General features: G+C 33.0%; 1 protein-coding gene across 3 annotated transcripts; it reads right to left on the bottom strand.

The window, feature by feature from the left end:
• Positions 1-1,670: 1,670 nt before the first annotated feature.
• Positions 1,671-16,296, bottom strand: LOC129231532 (uncharacterized). 3 transcript variants are annotated; one of them, XM_054865873.1, is made up of 8 exons: positions 16,213-16,296; positions 11,298-11,560; positions 11,060-11,119; positions 7,518-7,868; positions 7,295-7,399; positions 5,714-5,826; positions 4,256-4,418; positions 1,671-1,872 (listed from the first exon to the last, which is right to left on the bottom strand). In XM_054865873.1, exons 4-8 carry the CDS (start codon positions 7,672-7,674, stop codon positions 1,715-1,717), a joined length of 696 nt encoding a protein of 231 aa, XP_054721848.1. In that variant the 5' UTR covers positions 7,675-7,868; positions 11,060-11,119; positions 11,298-11,560; positions 16,213-16,296; the 3' UTR covers positions 1,671-1,714. The 3 variants fall into 3 exon arrangements, with proteins under 3 accessions (XP_054721848.1, XP_054721849.1, XP_054721847.1); XM_054865874.1 differs by having other exon boundaries at positions 7,295-7,388; positions 11,060-11,560; XM_054865872.1 differs by having other exon boundaries at positions 11,060-11,557; positions 16,213-16,268.
• Between the last annotated feature and the right edge of the window lie 760 nt (positions 16,297-17,056).

The following is a 17,056-nucleotide window of genomic DNA, read 5'->3' as shown; positions in this document are numbered from 1 at the left end:
TTTCGGTTTCGATTAAATTGTTTCATACGCTAACATGTGTTATTTTGATCAAAAAACATTCCTTGATGAGCTTCCGTAGTTCTGAGGTAAGAAGATTAGCTTTGAACGCTGGAGGTGGTGGGTTCGATACTCAAACATTTTCCCCCAACTACGTCCCTGCAATGTTATTCAAACAAGCTGGTTCTGTGCGCAAATTTAAAAAAATGTTTTTTTTTTGCACTCCCCAACAACACAATGACATCCTTAGGGACTCCTGCGGATATCATCTTCAGGATAATCTGACATCCGCTGGCAGTCCAATAATGCTCCTACACCTGTCTTAACTTTGTCAAAAAGTACACTCCTGATGTCATCCACAAGACATCCTGCATCTGACACTTGTTGGATAATATTAAGACAATTCTAGGATGCACGGAAACACATCTTGGTCCGAAAACTAGCCTTAGGACGTCTTTCGGACAACTGTCATCCAAAATAGATCCTAAAGGTATCCAATAGTACAGTTTCTGGATGACAATTGATCCGAAAACTCTCCTACCAATACCTTAATACAGCTTCTGGATGATCCCGAAATGATCCTATTGGTATCTTATAATAAGTTTTCTGGATGATCGATTTCATCCTTATCCAGAAACGATCTTAATGGTATCCTATAACACACTTTCTAGACGGCTCTTGATCCAGAAACGCTCCTACTGATATCTTTACAATAAAGCTTTCTGGATAGATAATCCAGAAACTTAACCTATACATGTCTTATAAGTCTCTGGATAATAGTTTTCATCCGAAAACTATCCTAGTTATCTTTTGATGGAGCCTCTTCATCTTTCTCATAATTTAAAAAAAAAATGCACAACCGCATACATAACACTTCAATGAATAAAACCAAACCATTTTTTTAAAGTTCTTGGCAAAATAGGGTTGAATTTGGATTAACTATATTTTTCATTTTACTAATTTTTATGTGTAGAAACACACTGAATTTTTACTTCCGGTGGAGAATCATCAGCGTAAAACCATGTAGATAACATAATCGATTTTTCAATTCAAATATAGCTTTTTAACATTTCAAAATTACTAGTGCACACGAGTAAAAAAAATAGAACTTGTTCAGTTAAAATCAATCGAAGTCGAGTTTTAAACGGACTTCAGATCGAGTAAAGTTAAATAGCCTCCAACTTTCTTTCTCACTCACTATATTTCAACTGCACAATTTTGCCTTAGCAATACAAATAAAGAAAATCTGTACTCAAAACAAAACAGATTATATATATATATATTGGAAAAAAAATGAGTAGATTAGTATAAAAAAAATATCTTCCACATGTCTGAAATTTTTTTTTATCACTATGCCTGCCCACCATTCTAAAGATTTAAAATTAAAAAAAAAAATGATTTTTTTTAAAAATAAATTTGCTGCTATTATAGCGAATGCATTTTTGAAATTTAAGAGTTATTTTCCCTCATTGCAACAAAGTTTCAGAAGATGAAATTCACTTAATGAAAAAGTATTTAAAAGTGCTCACTTTAAGTTGGGTGTAATCTTTAAATAGTGTGTAAACATTTACTTAAAAATGCTGATTCTTTTAATCATGAACCTTGTTTGAAAGAAAAGATAGAACGCAACAAGTACAGAAAATATTTTTTATTAAAACAATAGGTAACCAATCTAAAACAACAAGAGGGAGGGGCATCTTGCATTGGGGGGAGTAAATTAACAAGAGGGAGGGGCATCTTGCATTGGGGGGAGTTTTTTTTTGTACTGTCCGAACTTTCTGTAGTCGGCACGATCCTTTGCATGGCGTAGCCAATTTTTCATACCATTTTCCACATCTGCTCTTGTAGTTTGGCCACTTTCTTTAAGAACAGCTTCTAAAAAAAGAAATTGTACATTTATAATTCTAATAAATATGTTCTAAGTAAATCAGATAATAAACCAGGGGTTGGAGTGGCGATAAAATTTTAGGACAAATAATTGATTTTTGTATAGGATGATAAAACTTTTCAAATTTATTCTTGAAATCTACAATGAAATGCATTCAATTTTTTATTCTTCAACACAGTGACGCATTATGAAGTAGTAGTATTACAACATATCAATAGGATAAATGTATGTCCAATTGCTTCTTTGCTTGCCTTGTTTCATCAAAGCGAATAACAAAGAACGAAAAAATATCCTTAGTAAGGAGGGATTTAAAGTAAGGTGCAAGAGTCTAAAACTTATTATGCACTTAACTTTTATCAGATAATTTAACACTTTTTGCTGTCTCAGAATCAAAAATATCACTGTAAATTACAGATAAATCATGTAAAGATTAAAATGAATATACATGTATTCAAAAGTAAAACTAAGAAACCCTCCGCTTTTGACATTTTATTTTTGAGTAAATTTGGAATAAAAGCTTTGGATTGCTTCATCATAATAAATTTGTTTCCAGTAGAAGACCAAGAACAAGGAATTAAAAACGCAGCTTGATTTTTCAAGCTACTTGTCAACCTCTTATGTCTCACAACATCAGCATGGGACAATACCTGTGAAAACCCTTAATTATCAATATTGGAAAGATAATGTACAAACAGAACAAAAGGCTTTGAATTTATCTTTTTCTGCACGCCCCATATGCTGATCTTGCATCCATTTCTGACTGCTTCTTCAAACCACAAGGAAGAGAATTTCGTTTTCCCCCATGCCATTTTAATAAAACATTCCTATTTACATTTTTAAAGCTAAACGTTAGTGCCTATGTACAAGAAATATTCCAACTTCACTGAACAGAAACACAAAGCAAACTGACTCTTTGTAGCGTAAGAACAAACTAATGCTCAAACTGCACATAAGATAAGCACTATAAAAAAAATTCCTTCCCACCTGGGGACAAATAATTTTAATTTGGTGAAAATAAATTTTTTGAACAAGTATCTATATTTGGGTTCTAACTCAACACATTGTATTTCAATTAGCTATGATACCTTTCACCCCCCCCCGTCCTGCCCCTGGTTCATATTTTTAAAAGGGGAAAAATCAAAAACATCACAACATAATGCTTAACCTTAAAACTCCTTCTCTGCAAAAGCACAACTTTTTAATTTCTTTATTATTTTATTTGCAAAATTTTGTTGCAGAAGAGAATGAATAAAACAAACAGCTTTTTATTGAGAATGTGTTTTGGTTAACTGCATGCTCCCCCCCCCGACCCCCCAGAAAAAAAGCAGCAGCAAACTTATTTCTTTTTTTAGAGAAAATTTCTTATAGTCTACAAAGTTTATTTTATTGTAAAATATAGGCATATTATGAAAAGTTCCATTTTTAGGTTAAATATTATTTTCCTGCGTAAATAGCAAATAAATAATGAAAACTTTAGGAATTTTTAGGACAACTCCTACCCCTCTAAATAAACAATTATACAGGATGCATGTGAGCGTAGGCGTAATAGAAACAGGGAGTTGAATGCCTAGTCTTCTGTGCATTATCACTTATATTTTTAATGCCTTCCAATAAGGAATAATAAATTCAAAATTAAAGGATTTTGAGCTAACTTTGTGTTTGTGTGAAAGAAAATTAGCAAATTCAGGAGTTGAAATATTATTCGCCCCCCCCCAGCACTATTATTAACATTATTCAACACAAAGAAAAATGCAGCAGTAACGATCCCTCAAAACTATTGAAGTAATAAAGAACACAATACGCAATATAAAGGCACTTGTCACTTAAGACAATCATTCAAATTAAAACTGTACTATATTTTAAAAAAATCTACATTTATGGAGAAAATGCAGGCTAAAATGCTAATTAATTGAAAAAGTAATGCAGAGAGTTTTTATCATGCTTTTTTTTTACAGGTAATTATAAAAAAAAAAAAAGAAAAATGATGTCTCTGGAGTTAGTCTTGTAGTTTAAAACTCTGGAAGACCAGAAACATATCCATAAACTAACTGAAGTACTTGGGCCTGAGTAATTTTACAATACACAACTGAAATTTTGAATGATCCAGAGTTTAAGCCGTCTCAGTCTAACAGTAAGAAGCGCATGGAAAAAACAGACGCTCAAATTTAGAAGAGGGGCAATATTTTTTATACACTAAATCTGTTAAATAAATTTGAGGAAAGTGATAGGGTAGCTTAATACACTTTAACACCTCACCGAATTGTTTTAATTTCAATCAAAGTGATAATGCTGGATCAGATAACAATTTATAGACAGAATTTATAGCAATGTTATGAAAATAAATCAACTATAAACTGAAAAACTACTAACCAATAACAAGGTCAGCGATTTTCAGACTCATAAATTTTCTTTTTCCTCCTTTGCTGCCAGTCCACGAAAACAGTTCTGCAGTTTCATCTGTGAATAAATGTTTCAGAATCCTCCTGGTATGATCCTGGAAGCAACTGCCCCCAAAATTCTTGCACTTGTTAAGCTGTAAAAAAAGAGTACTTATATAAAAATGGCTTGTTTTAAGTAATGTGCAGAAATTAGAATTTCACAAATGCTGAGCAAACAGCATTTTGTACTTGACACTTTAAACCAGAATTAATTCAACAATTAATAAAATGCTTATTAACAATATATTCTATCGGAAGTTACATTAGGTTACAAAAACTTGTTTTAAAATAACCTATATAAATATACTGCATTAAACATTCTTCAAATATGTCTAGCCTTGAAACATTTTGATTTTGAATTATATTTTATTTAATAGTTATAGGTACAATATTTCAGTTTTTTAAATAGATACATTAATCTGTCAACACATTTAACCTATTTTGTATTCATTGATCAAGATCAACAATAAACCAGACCTGTAAAACAAGCAGGTAATAATTGTCAACACATAAATTGAAGCTATATTTCAATGAAATTTTTTGTGAGTAAATCAAAACATGGGGAAGGCGTCCAGTCCATTAAGAGCACATCCACCCTATATTTACATTATAAATAATTAAAATAAAAAAAATTGTACCAGATTAGTGGATTAAAGTAAAACACTTTCTGGATTAATACTTGAAATGCATGTAGAGAATTACGACATGTTATATGCATTTAATGCTGAAACTCAACATACAGAGCAGATGAAGCTCCGGCTATTAGTTGACTGAAGCTTTTAACCATCTCTGGAAAAAATGACTCATTTTTTGAGCAGAATTCATATCAGAACTTCATATTTTACAAGAGATACTATGGAAATATTTTTAAAAAAATATGCTTGATGATTCAAGATTTTACTATGAATATTCAAATTTAGAGGCTCTTAACAATCAATTATCTTCTAAAATTGAATACTAAATTTGAAACACAGTAAAACCAAAAGTGTGGATTTCCCCCCCCCCTCCCCCCGAAAAGCCCAGGCTTCCTTAATTCTGCTGCCCTTGTTCAAGACTATACATGTAAAGCTCAAAACAGCCTCTAACACTGCTCTTGCCTATGTATAACATTAGAAACACTTACTCGCAAAAATCGTTTTGAGTTTTGGATCTTTATGGAAGCCCTAAACAATCAATAATATTCCAAACACTTTCATAAGTAGAGTCAAATACATGTCATAATTGCAAGAAATAAAATAATCATGTTTAGTGGTATACAATAAAGTTTTACTTAATTTTTAGCTCAGATTTTGCTAACAAGTCTCCCAATAGCCAATTCCTTATCATGACCTATTTTTCCATGGTAGTGCATTGACAAATCATTATACTTTTGTCGAAAAATTAAGCTTACCAAGTAGTTTTTGTTGCTCTCTTCTTCTAGCAACCTCTCTAGATTTTGAACACCTTCAAAATCTTCCAGAGGAAGTTTAACATCTATGTTTGTCACAGCTACAGAAGATTGATCTGAAATACAAGATCATATAAAATTTACCAACAACCTAACTCATATGTGTGTGTGTGCATACATTTAACTAGTAAAGCCAGAATTTACAAACACAAATGTGACGACCAGAAGCAAGCTCTGGGCCCAGGTAGGCCTGTTCTCATTAATTTATTAGTCACTAATGAAAATCAATGGCCCTTCTTCAAGCTATCTACCCCCTTGCTCATTACAGCCTCTTCCAATAAGCTGTTCCAATGCTACCCCACTAAAGGAACAATTTTTTTCTAATTTTAAGATGAGCCCAAAATTTTGATGGCTAAAACAATGACCTCGTCTAGCTTTCCGTTCAAAAATTTAACCAATTAATATCTTTCATTTTGATAAATTTAAACAACTGAATCATGTCCCCTTTGACCCTCCTTTGTTCCAGGCTATACATGCTGCGCCTTTAAAGTTTAGAATCAATCTATGTTTAAAAGTCTTTTTACTAGCCTAGTAGAGAGCCTTTGAACATTTTCTTGAAAAGAAATTTCTTGAGGTATGGAAATTGAGCAGCATACTCCAAATGAACTCTGATCAAACCTCTATATAAAGACAGAAGAACCCTCATATGTTTGAAATAAATCTATTGATAAACACTAACATTCTATTAGCTTTGTTACTTGCCATACTGCAATCCTGCCCTAAACTTGAAGTAATGATCTACAACACCCAGATCAATAACATTTTCTGCCTGATTAATGACTGATACGCTTATTTTAATGACCTAAATGTAGCTGTTGGCATTTCTCCATTAACTGCCACCACTTATCTGCCCATGGGCGCGAATACACAAAATTTTAAGGGGGGGGGGGGGGGCTCAAACTTTCCCCATGGTTTAGCAGAACATTTTCCCCATGGAAACTGATTTCAGTACAGATTAGATATTAAAATTTGACATTTTTAATAACTTATTCATTAATAGCTGGAAAATATTTTTTTTAAACATTTTTGCAAAGAAAAAAAGCACTAAAAGCAAGGAAGTTCATATTTCTAAGGGGGGAGGGCTTGAGCCCTCACTTGCCCCTCTATATGGGTGCCCTTGTATTTGCCTACTTATATGATCTAAATCCTCTTGCAGTTTTATTTGTTCATTTTTAACAAGCCCCATTACTTGACCTCCATTACATCAATAACAAAACATGTTTTCAGAAATATTTTCATGAATATCATTAATAAAAATACCTTCTGTATATATATATATATATATATATAACATGCAATTAATTGATCTGGATATCCACAGTTGGAACAAACATAACTAGTCAGCATTGTGAAGGCTACCTATATCTTAATTGCAGCATTATGACACCCCCAATCATAGTTCATTTCAAAAGTAAATGTTTAGCAGTTTTGTATTATATAAATAAATAATAAAGTACTACTTCTCTCAAATTAATTTATAGCATTATGATAGCACAAAATGGTAAAAATCTTAATGACACTTACTCCTACTGTTGTTTGACTGCTCAACGAGCAAGTCCAATGTCGCTTTAATCTCTTTTACTTCCATCCTTAGCAGATGGAAACTCCTCAGCAGCTTCTGGAAAAGATCTGAAATAAATATTAATTATGAAAATAAATACTTAAATCAACAAAGTTTACTACGCAATCCAAATCAAATTTGAAAGGGATAAGACCATTTTGTATTGTTAAAATAAATTTTTCATACTTTGTTCACTGCTGGAGATCTGCATAGCAGGCGACTGATGAAGCGCATTCTGGCTTGTAGTTGGCGTTGCAGGAGCCATAACAAGTGGCGAACTTTGGCTTGAAGTCCGTGGCAGATGTACCGGTGCACCTGGTTGCACCGGTGCCTCGGGCAACATATTTACAATGTTTGAGGAGGGTCTTTTGGTGAGCAACTAATCATCCGATTCAGAGGACGAGTCTTGAGTTCTGGCCCACCTTTTCCTCTTTCCCCTGCCACACTGCTCCGAATCTGTAGTGGAGAAGTAGACCTTCTCCACATCACTAGCGCCCTCAGCCTTTTTTATCTTTTTTCTGGCATGTTCAAAACTTTCTGAAAAAATAAAAATAAAATATGCTTACCCACAATGAGAAGTTTTTGATTCTTTGCACATAATTCAGAAACACTTTTGAGAAACTCAGAACTTTCTATTGGGATATTTTAAAATTTCAAGCTAATTTTCAAGGTTCATAGTGTGCTTTTGATTGATGGAAATGACCCCATTACTAGTTCACCGCTTTCTGATTTTGAAGTTATTTCATTCACTGAAAACTAACCCTATCAAAAATATTTGCATCAATGTGATAGTTGACAGTCAACTATCATTATTTTGATGCTTTGTACATTTAACTGCCCAATATAAAAGCATTCTCTGTTGACTACTCATTTCATTATGCTTTGTTTTATTTTGAAAAGTTGACATGTAATATTTTCAGTAGTACCAAGACTTAGCTCGATAAACATAGTAGTTAAAATTCAAGGGATCAAAATATATAAAATTTTAGGAGTTTGAATTTTGCAACTAAGCATTAATCTGTCAGGTCGGCGAGAGCTAAGACCCAGCACACTTTCCCTAAAAGATGACACTTTCCCTAATAGATTCCAAGCACGCCCCCCCCCCCCCCCCAAGTTTCCGATTAGGCAGTCCAGAGCTCTTGTGGGCCCTGCAGTTACCCAGGGTGGCGACAGGAACTGTGAAGAAAAGTTCCCTGACTTTTCCCTGATTAAGTTCACCAAATTTCCCTGATTTACGTTACCAACGATAATGGTTTTCTTTCTTGGTGCTCAATTCAATACTTTGACATTGAGGAAAAAAGATGCATAAATATGCGGCAGTGTATAATCGCATTTCATTAATTTTACTTTTTTTTTCAACAGAATTGGCGGAAAATGCGTAGGGAATTAGAGTACTTAATTTTATAAAGCAAAAAAAAATTTTTTTTTCTTCATAAAATCAATTTTCCCTGATTTTTTGTTATTTTTTCAAAATTCCCTGATATTTCCCTGATTAAAAAAGTTCCCTGACTTTTCCCTGATCTCCCTGATCTGTCGCCACCCTGTTACCAAGAGAGAAAAGTCTCTCAGTTACTGAATCCCAATATCGTCATAAATTGTGACCTGCCCCATCACTACCCTTGCAATAAAGGGAAACTCTATCATCGATAGGCAACCGAAACGAAACACTGATCTACTTTCCAAGTTGCATGAAAACTAAGATCAATCTTGGGGGGGGGGGGGGGGGGGGGGGGGCTGACTCTCCCCCACTTTGCACGATGGGTCCTGTTAAATGCCGAAAAAAAAAATGTTATCTTCTTCAAAATTTTAAAAAGTTGCACCAAGTTTTCTCTGTAAATCCATGGTAATTTTTGTGGACCTTTGTCAAGAACAAAAGGCAAAATTCCTCGTAAAAATTTAAAAAATGTGACCTTTCAGAGACAATCTTTTTTTTTTTTTTAAACTGTCCAAGTCTGATTTAACAAACTTTTCGGGCTTTTCTATTATTATTTAGCGATTTCTATAAATGCAGCATAAAGAAAACAAAGCTTTTAAAGATTAATATTTCAAAAAAAAAAAAAACTGCATTATATTGACAACTTTTGAACGTAGATTCAATAGCCAAAAAGAAGACATTTCTAAATTATGTTGCGATAAATTTACCGAAGTTTCCGCAGTTAAAAAGGTGTACCCTTGTTATAACGAAATCATTTCAGATCAAAACTTGAAATCGAAGCAAAAATGCCCTCATCTCATTTCTCTACAATGGTTTTGTTTGCTTTTCTGATTCCTTTGTGTTGTCAATGCCTGAAGGCACTTGAGGGGTGTATTTCGAACAATGAAAGACATTCCTCACTGACTCCTCTGATGAATACTATCTTCCCCCTTCCACACAAATTTCTGGTTCAGCGGTCCCCTATTCTGGATGTCACATAAATCCTGTCAGTTGTAAATCTAGTTTGTGGCTAAAACGTACAACTGAGCAGGATGCTTTCGTCACAACCAGGGTGCAACATTTTGTGCTATCTATTGGGTAAAGGGAGTTTTTTTCCTACACAGAAACACCCTTAAATATACAGAGATATAGATATGTATGCACATACAATATATCGAAAATTATATAATTAAAAAATTAGCTTACTGAAACAGGGTTGGCAAAAACCCGGGTTTTTTTAAAAAAGCCCATAGACCCAGGGTTTTTTGGGTTTTTAAAAAAAAACCCAACTAAAGCTGGGTTTTTTAAAAAGAAATGTGGGTTTTTTGTCTTTTTTTAAGGGAAAATGTGGGGTACTTGTAGCATATTGTAGTGTAAGTATATGGACAAAGCAAAAAAATCGTCTTGGAGTAAAAAAAGCTGGGAAATTCAGCGTTTTCTGAAGAAAAGTAAAAAAGACAATAAAACCCAAGAATGGTGAAGTTTCAGATTTTTTAGTTTCCATGATTGCCAACAGGTAAGAAAAAGTTACTTCTGGAGTTATAAAATCTATTGTTCGTTTGTAATTACTACATTTTTTTTTTTGCATTTTACTTTATTGTATTTCATTTTGTTACGCAAAACTACTGTAGAACCTCAAATAGTTCCCTTTTTACTAAATTTCAGCTTAATCAAAACATTTCTTTGAATTTTATGTTACCTGTTTTTCTATTTCTGTGTACAGAGTAAGAAATATTGAACTTTTTCGTAAGATAATGAAAATACTGTACATCCTATTCTGTTTCCTGTCCGACTGTTTGTGAAACCTGTTAATTTCTAAAAAATATACCTTGTTTATTTGAGATTTGTGACTTGTTGGTTGGCAGAAAATTGGTTTGCTTTAATTCACATGAAAGCCTTTTAGCTAGAGTAGTTTCCTCTGTACAATCTACAAATATTGAGAAAACCAGACATGACAGGACTTAGTCAAGATAATTTGAGTTATTTATTGACCAGTTAAAGAAAAAAGTTAAAAATATTTATTTAAAATCTTTGAAGTATTTTTTAATGCTGTTAAGAGTTAAAAAATACTATTAAAGTTCAAAATTCATTTTTTATGTCCATTGGCTGTGGTGAAGAACAAATAAAAAAGAAGTTTAAATTGTTAAAGTATTTAAATTAATTTTTTTAAAAACTTCTCGGAAAATTTTAAAAAACCCAAAAGTGGGCTCAATAATGGGTTTTTTTCAAAAAAACCCATTGGGTCCAATCCGGCCAACCCTGTACTGAAACATTATTTATGAATGACTAAAACTAAGGGTTTTTTCAAACTTACCTTTGCTGAAAATAAAGTGCAGAGTTTCATTCCTTCTAGTTTTCTCTGTTCTCTGTTAATCTTAGGAATAAGATAGAAAACAATGAACATCATGGTTATTTTTCTAACTTAATAAAATTCATAAAATTATAAAAATAATAATTCTAATGGCTAACACACAGAATTAATATCTAAATTCTAGAATAAATATAAGAAAGAAAGTGATTTTAGGATGAGATTGTTAAAGATTATTAGTTACCATCGTGATGACCGCGTGGGATTATCAAGTTCCAACAAATTTTTTGTATCAAATCGTTTTGGTACCAAACCATCTAACTGCCGGCATCCACCCCAGGCGAATATTGAGGGTCGGTCAAGCAAACTGAGAGATAGAACACTAGCGCCACCAGTGGCGCTGGAATAATCCGGTCATTTTTTCGCTCCGCTGCCAAAGGAGACGAGGCTCCTTCCTTTTTGCCACCCTGCTCATGGTTTAGTTTAATGACATGAAGCAAAAATCTTCTGGAAGCAAAATAGTTTACAAAAAATAAATTTAACAATAAAAAATAGACTTCATTTAAAAATATTTATATTTTAACTAATTATTATAAGTGAACTTTTTATTTTACTTCATAGCTTTATACAACAAAACAAATGCCAACATGTTTTTTGAAAATATGCAAGATGAGCGGACAGAGGATCCACAGAGGAAGGATGTCAAAATATCCGCTCCAACTAATTACGACAACGCCGTTTGCACGGCTGAAAAAAATGAGTCTATTTCCCAGTCAACCAATCTCCCGCCGAGCGTTCCAATTTTGGGGCCTTGTACGGAGGTGAGTTCTGGTTCCTTTAATGATTCTTGTCTCATTAAAGATTACTTATCTAAGATTAATGTAATTAAGTTTGAATTATATGATAATCCTGAAAATGCTAATTATGAGGAAATAATTAGTTTTACCAATGATTCAATTAATGCATATTTTGACATTACTTCCTTTAATAAACTTAATGATACTGATAAAGAAATTCTATATGATTTACAAACAATCAGATATGATGCATCTCTGATTAGGTACAACAAACTAAATGCTATTATGTTTAAATTACAAAGTAACCTTGACGAACAGCTTTTACTTAACGGTAAACTGCAAAATAAGTTAATTGCCGCTGAAAGAAGACGTAAAGATGAATATGATTTCCTCATGGAAAAAATCAATGAAAGTAAATTTGCAGAAGTTGAAAAACTCAAAAATAATATTGATTTGCTCAAATTACAAATAGGAAATCCCCCTGAAGAAAAACGGATAAAATCCATAAATACTAACTGTAAACCGCAGGACAATTCCGAAGCTAAAAATTCTGCCAACGGCAGTAAAAAAAAGAAAAATAAAAAACAAAAAGCCCAAAAGGCAAAAGAAACGGTTCTGAATACCGAAATTAACACAATTGAAGAAACTATGACTCCAAATATCAAAAATGAAAGTAAAGCTCAGAACACGACTTTAACTGAGCAAAAAAACCCAAATGATACAAATGACACAAACTCCCAAATTAATGACATCCCTGGGACTCAAAACCTTTTGAAAGGGGAAAATGAAAAATTAAACACTGATTCAGATGATAATGAATCATGCATAACATCTCATGACAAGGATGAACCTGATCCAAACACTTCAGAAAATTTAACTCCTGATAACGAAATAAGCTCATTTCAGGATTCTGAAAAACTAAAAAGAACTCAAATCCCACCCATTTGGGTAGATAACATAAAAAACACAGAAGAAAAACTAAAAATTTTCTCAAACATTGCAAATGAAATCATAACTGGAAAAATTAAGAATGATAAACTATTATGCTATGCACCTAATATTGAAGCATACCATAAACTCAAAGATTTTCTCACAGAAAATAAAATGTCACACCACACTATAAGACTCAAAACTGAAAAAATCATTAAAGTTATCCTATGAGGCCTCCCAATTAGTGTCAACCTAGATTGGATAAAAGGAAAACTTGAAGAAAATAATCTTTCAATCATACACCTATCACAACTACACAAAGGACCATAAAAAAGAAAACTTCCATTGTTCCTAATTCACTTAAACGAAAATAGCTCAAATAAAAATATTTGAGAAATAAAAAAATTGGGAGATTTTCCAATCTCCACAGAAAAATTTAAAACATTAAACAATATCAAACAATGCTGGAACTGTCAGCAATACAATCACTTCTCATTGGGATGTAATCGTCCCCCAGTTTGTTTAGTATGCGCTGGGGAACACAAAACATCACATTGCAGCAAAAACAATACAAAAATAACCCCCAAATGCATTAACTGTGGTGCTCAACACACTGCAAATTATTCAAACTGTCCAGCTAGACTGGCAATCATTGAAAAAATTAGATTTAAGAAAAATCTAAAAAATAAAAATGAAAACACTATTCCCAGGACTTTAAAAATTCCTCAAACTGAAAATACTAATGAAGTCCTAAACATTCCAAAAAATCCCCTTCTACAAACTCTAACAACCACTATCAAAACAATAATACAAGAACTTGGAAAAATGAATATCACTCCAAGTTCTAATATCACAGCAACACCACCATACTAAATGTTGCTACGGTGACTCGACCTTTCTCATAATTACCATTAGTAATAAATAACTCATTAATTATCGATTTTTTCAATCTAAAAAAATAAAATTAAAAAGTTAATAACAATTCCCTGAAAAGAGGCCAACCGACTTTGCAGACAGCCAATGAGAGCGCTCCCCTGATTCATTGCATCCTCCCAATCAGAGAACTTGAATTTTGTACTGAATGAGATGCATCATAATTTGAAATTATTTAAATTTTAAATTTAAATACTAAATTATCCCAATAGTTAAACACTTAATAACAAATAAAACTTTTCTGAAGCAGTTCACTAGATGGCGCAAGCTTAACTTGTGACCGTGATGATACAATTTAAAAGTTTCTCAACTTTAAATTGACTTAACTGTAATTTTAAAAATGAGACAAGATAAAGGGACCTGAAATCCCATGATCTATCCCCCATTCGACGAATATATGCAAGATGCTTACAACAGATCTGAAAAATTTGCAAATGGAAGTAGAGTATACAACTTGGATGAAACTGGAACATCAACAGTACAGCAACCAAAGAAAGTTATAGCTTGAAAGGGAGCAAACAAGTTAACCAATGTACTAGTGGTGATAGATGTCAACTAGTTACAACTTGTTGTAAGTAATAAGTGCATTTGGAAACACAATACCACCAGCTACGGTATTTCCTCAAAAGAAATTTAAGGAACACATGATAAGCTGGGCTCCTTCAGGAACTCTTGGTTTTGTTATAGGTTTAGGATGGATGACTAGTGATGTTTTTCCTCGTATCATGAAGCATTTCATACACCACAGTGAAACTTCTATTGACAATCCAACACTTTTGAACTTCAACAATGAAAACAGTCATGTAACCATAGAAACACTCAACATGGCACAAGAAAATGGGGTTAGTACCATAGTTACCATACCGCCTCACACAAGTGACAAATTTCAGTTACTAAAAAAGTGGGCATTTATTCCTCATTCAAATCAAACTACAATGATACTTTCGATTCATGGTTGGTTCATGATCCTGCCATTCCATTGAAGGCGGATACAGACTACCATTCCCCACCCCGGAATAAACTTGCGGTTTTGGCACTAAAAATTTCTAAAACTGCTTGGGGAATAAAAAGCACTGAATCGACCAGGAATAAGATACTTAGTAGAGCATAAACGTTACTAATTAATTTCATAAGGATTGGAATTAAACAATATTTCAAATATTTACATTTAAAAAAATTAAAGAATTGATAAGATGAACCGGTTACACTGAAACCGGTTACACTTTATTTATCAAGCGCTTGAACACAATGTGGACGAATAACATGGTCGACGGTTTGGGGGGGAGGGTCATGACCCCTATAACCCTCCCCTTGTATCTGCCACTGTCCAGGGGTCTGTCCAGGGTTTTTCACAACGTCCATTTTTTGTGAAAAATGAAATAATTTTGTGAAAAATCAATTAATTTTGTAAAAGTCATCTAATTTTGCAAAAAAAAAAAAAAAATTGTAAAACCAAAACTTTCAGGATTTTGCTGGCGCAAATACTGCATCATTGGAACTTAAAGTTGAGTATTTAACTCTATTCTGTTGAGAATATTATTATTGAATGTTTTTCTAGTATTTGGGGGGGGGGATGCGGCATTGCTTTCTTGGAGATGGCCAACCCTCAAGTATCAATATTTATTTACCATTCTACATTCTGTTCAATTGTACTAGAAGTGTTTTTTGTATAGTATTAAAAATAATAAAAGGGATTTCATTTGTTTACTTCTTAACAAAGTGTACTAAACATCAAAAATTCGAGAAATCTGATTTCCATAGTGGATGCAGAGAAATTGCAATCCTCAAAGTGAAGGCATCAAAAGTACAAAAACAGCTTGTAAAAGAAATATTTTTGATAAAATTATTTCAGAATTGTCAAATTTGAATCAAAACACTTCCTAAACTTTAGTTTAGTTACTGGTCTCAACACAAAAAATGCCCTATTTGTGGTTCTATGCTCACTACAAGATATATCTTATCAAACTTTATAAGATTTAACTTCTCACTTTAAACTTCTATGATAAATATGATAAACCACACATGAAACAATTATATGATTACATAATAAAAGAAAATATTAAAGTTAGGTCAAATTGAACACAGATTTGCATTCTTTTCTACAGCAAGGCAATGTACCATAACAAAAAAATTTCTACAAGATACAGAAATTTAACACTTAAGATGTGATACACTCATGTATCGCAAACGTCACAAGATTTTAAAAATTTCTTTAAAAAAAAAAAGTCCTACAGTTTTGCTTCAATTAAATTATTCAAGCAAATCATAGTTAAACATGATTGAAATATTTGTCAACGATTTAGTGCTCAAAATATTGGTTAACCAGCAAAAATAGTGTCTGAATGTCACACCCGTCACAATGGAGTAGCCGCAAAGCATTTTCTCTATTTCAAACCTCCTGTTAGCAGCGAGTTTTTAAATAATGAATACAATAAGAATTGCAGCTGCAATGAGTTCAAAACTTATTAAAAGATCCTAAAATACTTCACTAAAACTTACGAATTCGGAGCAGGAACACTGATTTCCAGCCTTGTTTATATCTCCTATCCATGGCTACGGCTGGCTCCGTGAACGCCGATCTGTCCGATGCTTAGTGAAGGAATCGTTATTTTTTTTTACAAGCACTAAGCACTCAAGACAAGTAATTTTTTTCTGGCGATAAAAGTTCAAACTAAGGAACCCTACACAACGAGAAGACCACGTGATATGACGTCAGAAAACTATCACGTGACATCACGTGATCATGAACTAGCCAATCAGATTTGCGTATTTCCGAGTTCCTAGTGAACTCTAATGACATGTTATAGTAACCCTGGAGTGCGGATCGGGTCGAATCGGATTGGGGTAGAGTGTAACCTTCGAATCTCGCCAATGTTCCCCTCGTTAGGCTTAGGAACTGGTCTTAGCATTGGAGTCTACGAGGACGCTCGCAAGCTTTAAAAAATATTTAAAAATAACCCATTTGCTTTTTGTTATCAAATGACCAGTTTTTAGCCACATCACGTTGTCGGTCGGCTGAATATATACATCATTAAACAGAACAATTCTTTACTTTTATTTAGTATTAGAATAAAAATTTGGCTACTTTTCGGCAACCATTATTGCCAAGACTCGGATTGACGTGAGATGACGTAGAAGGAGAGGGAGGGAACTTCCATCTCTCGGAGCGCTCGCAGATATGTTTTTCTTTCCCTTCGTTTTTTGTTTGTTTCGCTTAATTAGAGTAAGAATAAACAGATAATTTGTTCATGAAAATTTTAATTGTATAATTAAAAATGTTAGTATTTTTCATCGAGAACGTAGGATTATTTAATACAGTACTTCTTAAACAAATGCAGATTTA

Source organism: Uloborus diversus, chromosome 10 (assembly GCF_026930045.1).
Source record: "Uloborus diversus isolate 005 chromosome 10, Udiv.v.3.1, whole genome shotgun sequence".
Taxonomy (NCBI): domain Eukaryota; kingdom Metazoa; phylum Arthropoda; class Arachnida; order Araneae; family Uloboridae; genus Uloborus; species Uloborus diversus.
This window is presented reverse-complemented; position numbering and strand designations above follow the sequence as displayed.

Coding starts and splice junctions, on each gene's coding strand:
- LOC129231532 (XM_054865873.1), bottom strand. CDS start 7,674: ATGTTGCCCGAGGCACCGGTGCAACCAGGTGCACCGGTACATCTGCCA. Junction 5,827..7,294: donor GCAGTCAAACAACAGTAGGA/GTAAGTGTCATT, acceptor CTTGTATTTCAG/ATCAATCTTCTGTAGCTGTG. Junction 4,419..5,713: donor AGAGCAACAAAAACTACTTG/GTAAGCTTAATT, acceptor CTTTTTTTACAG/CTTAACAAGTGCAAGAATTT.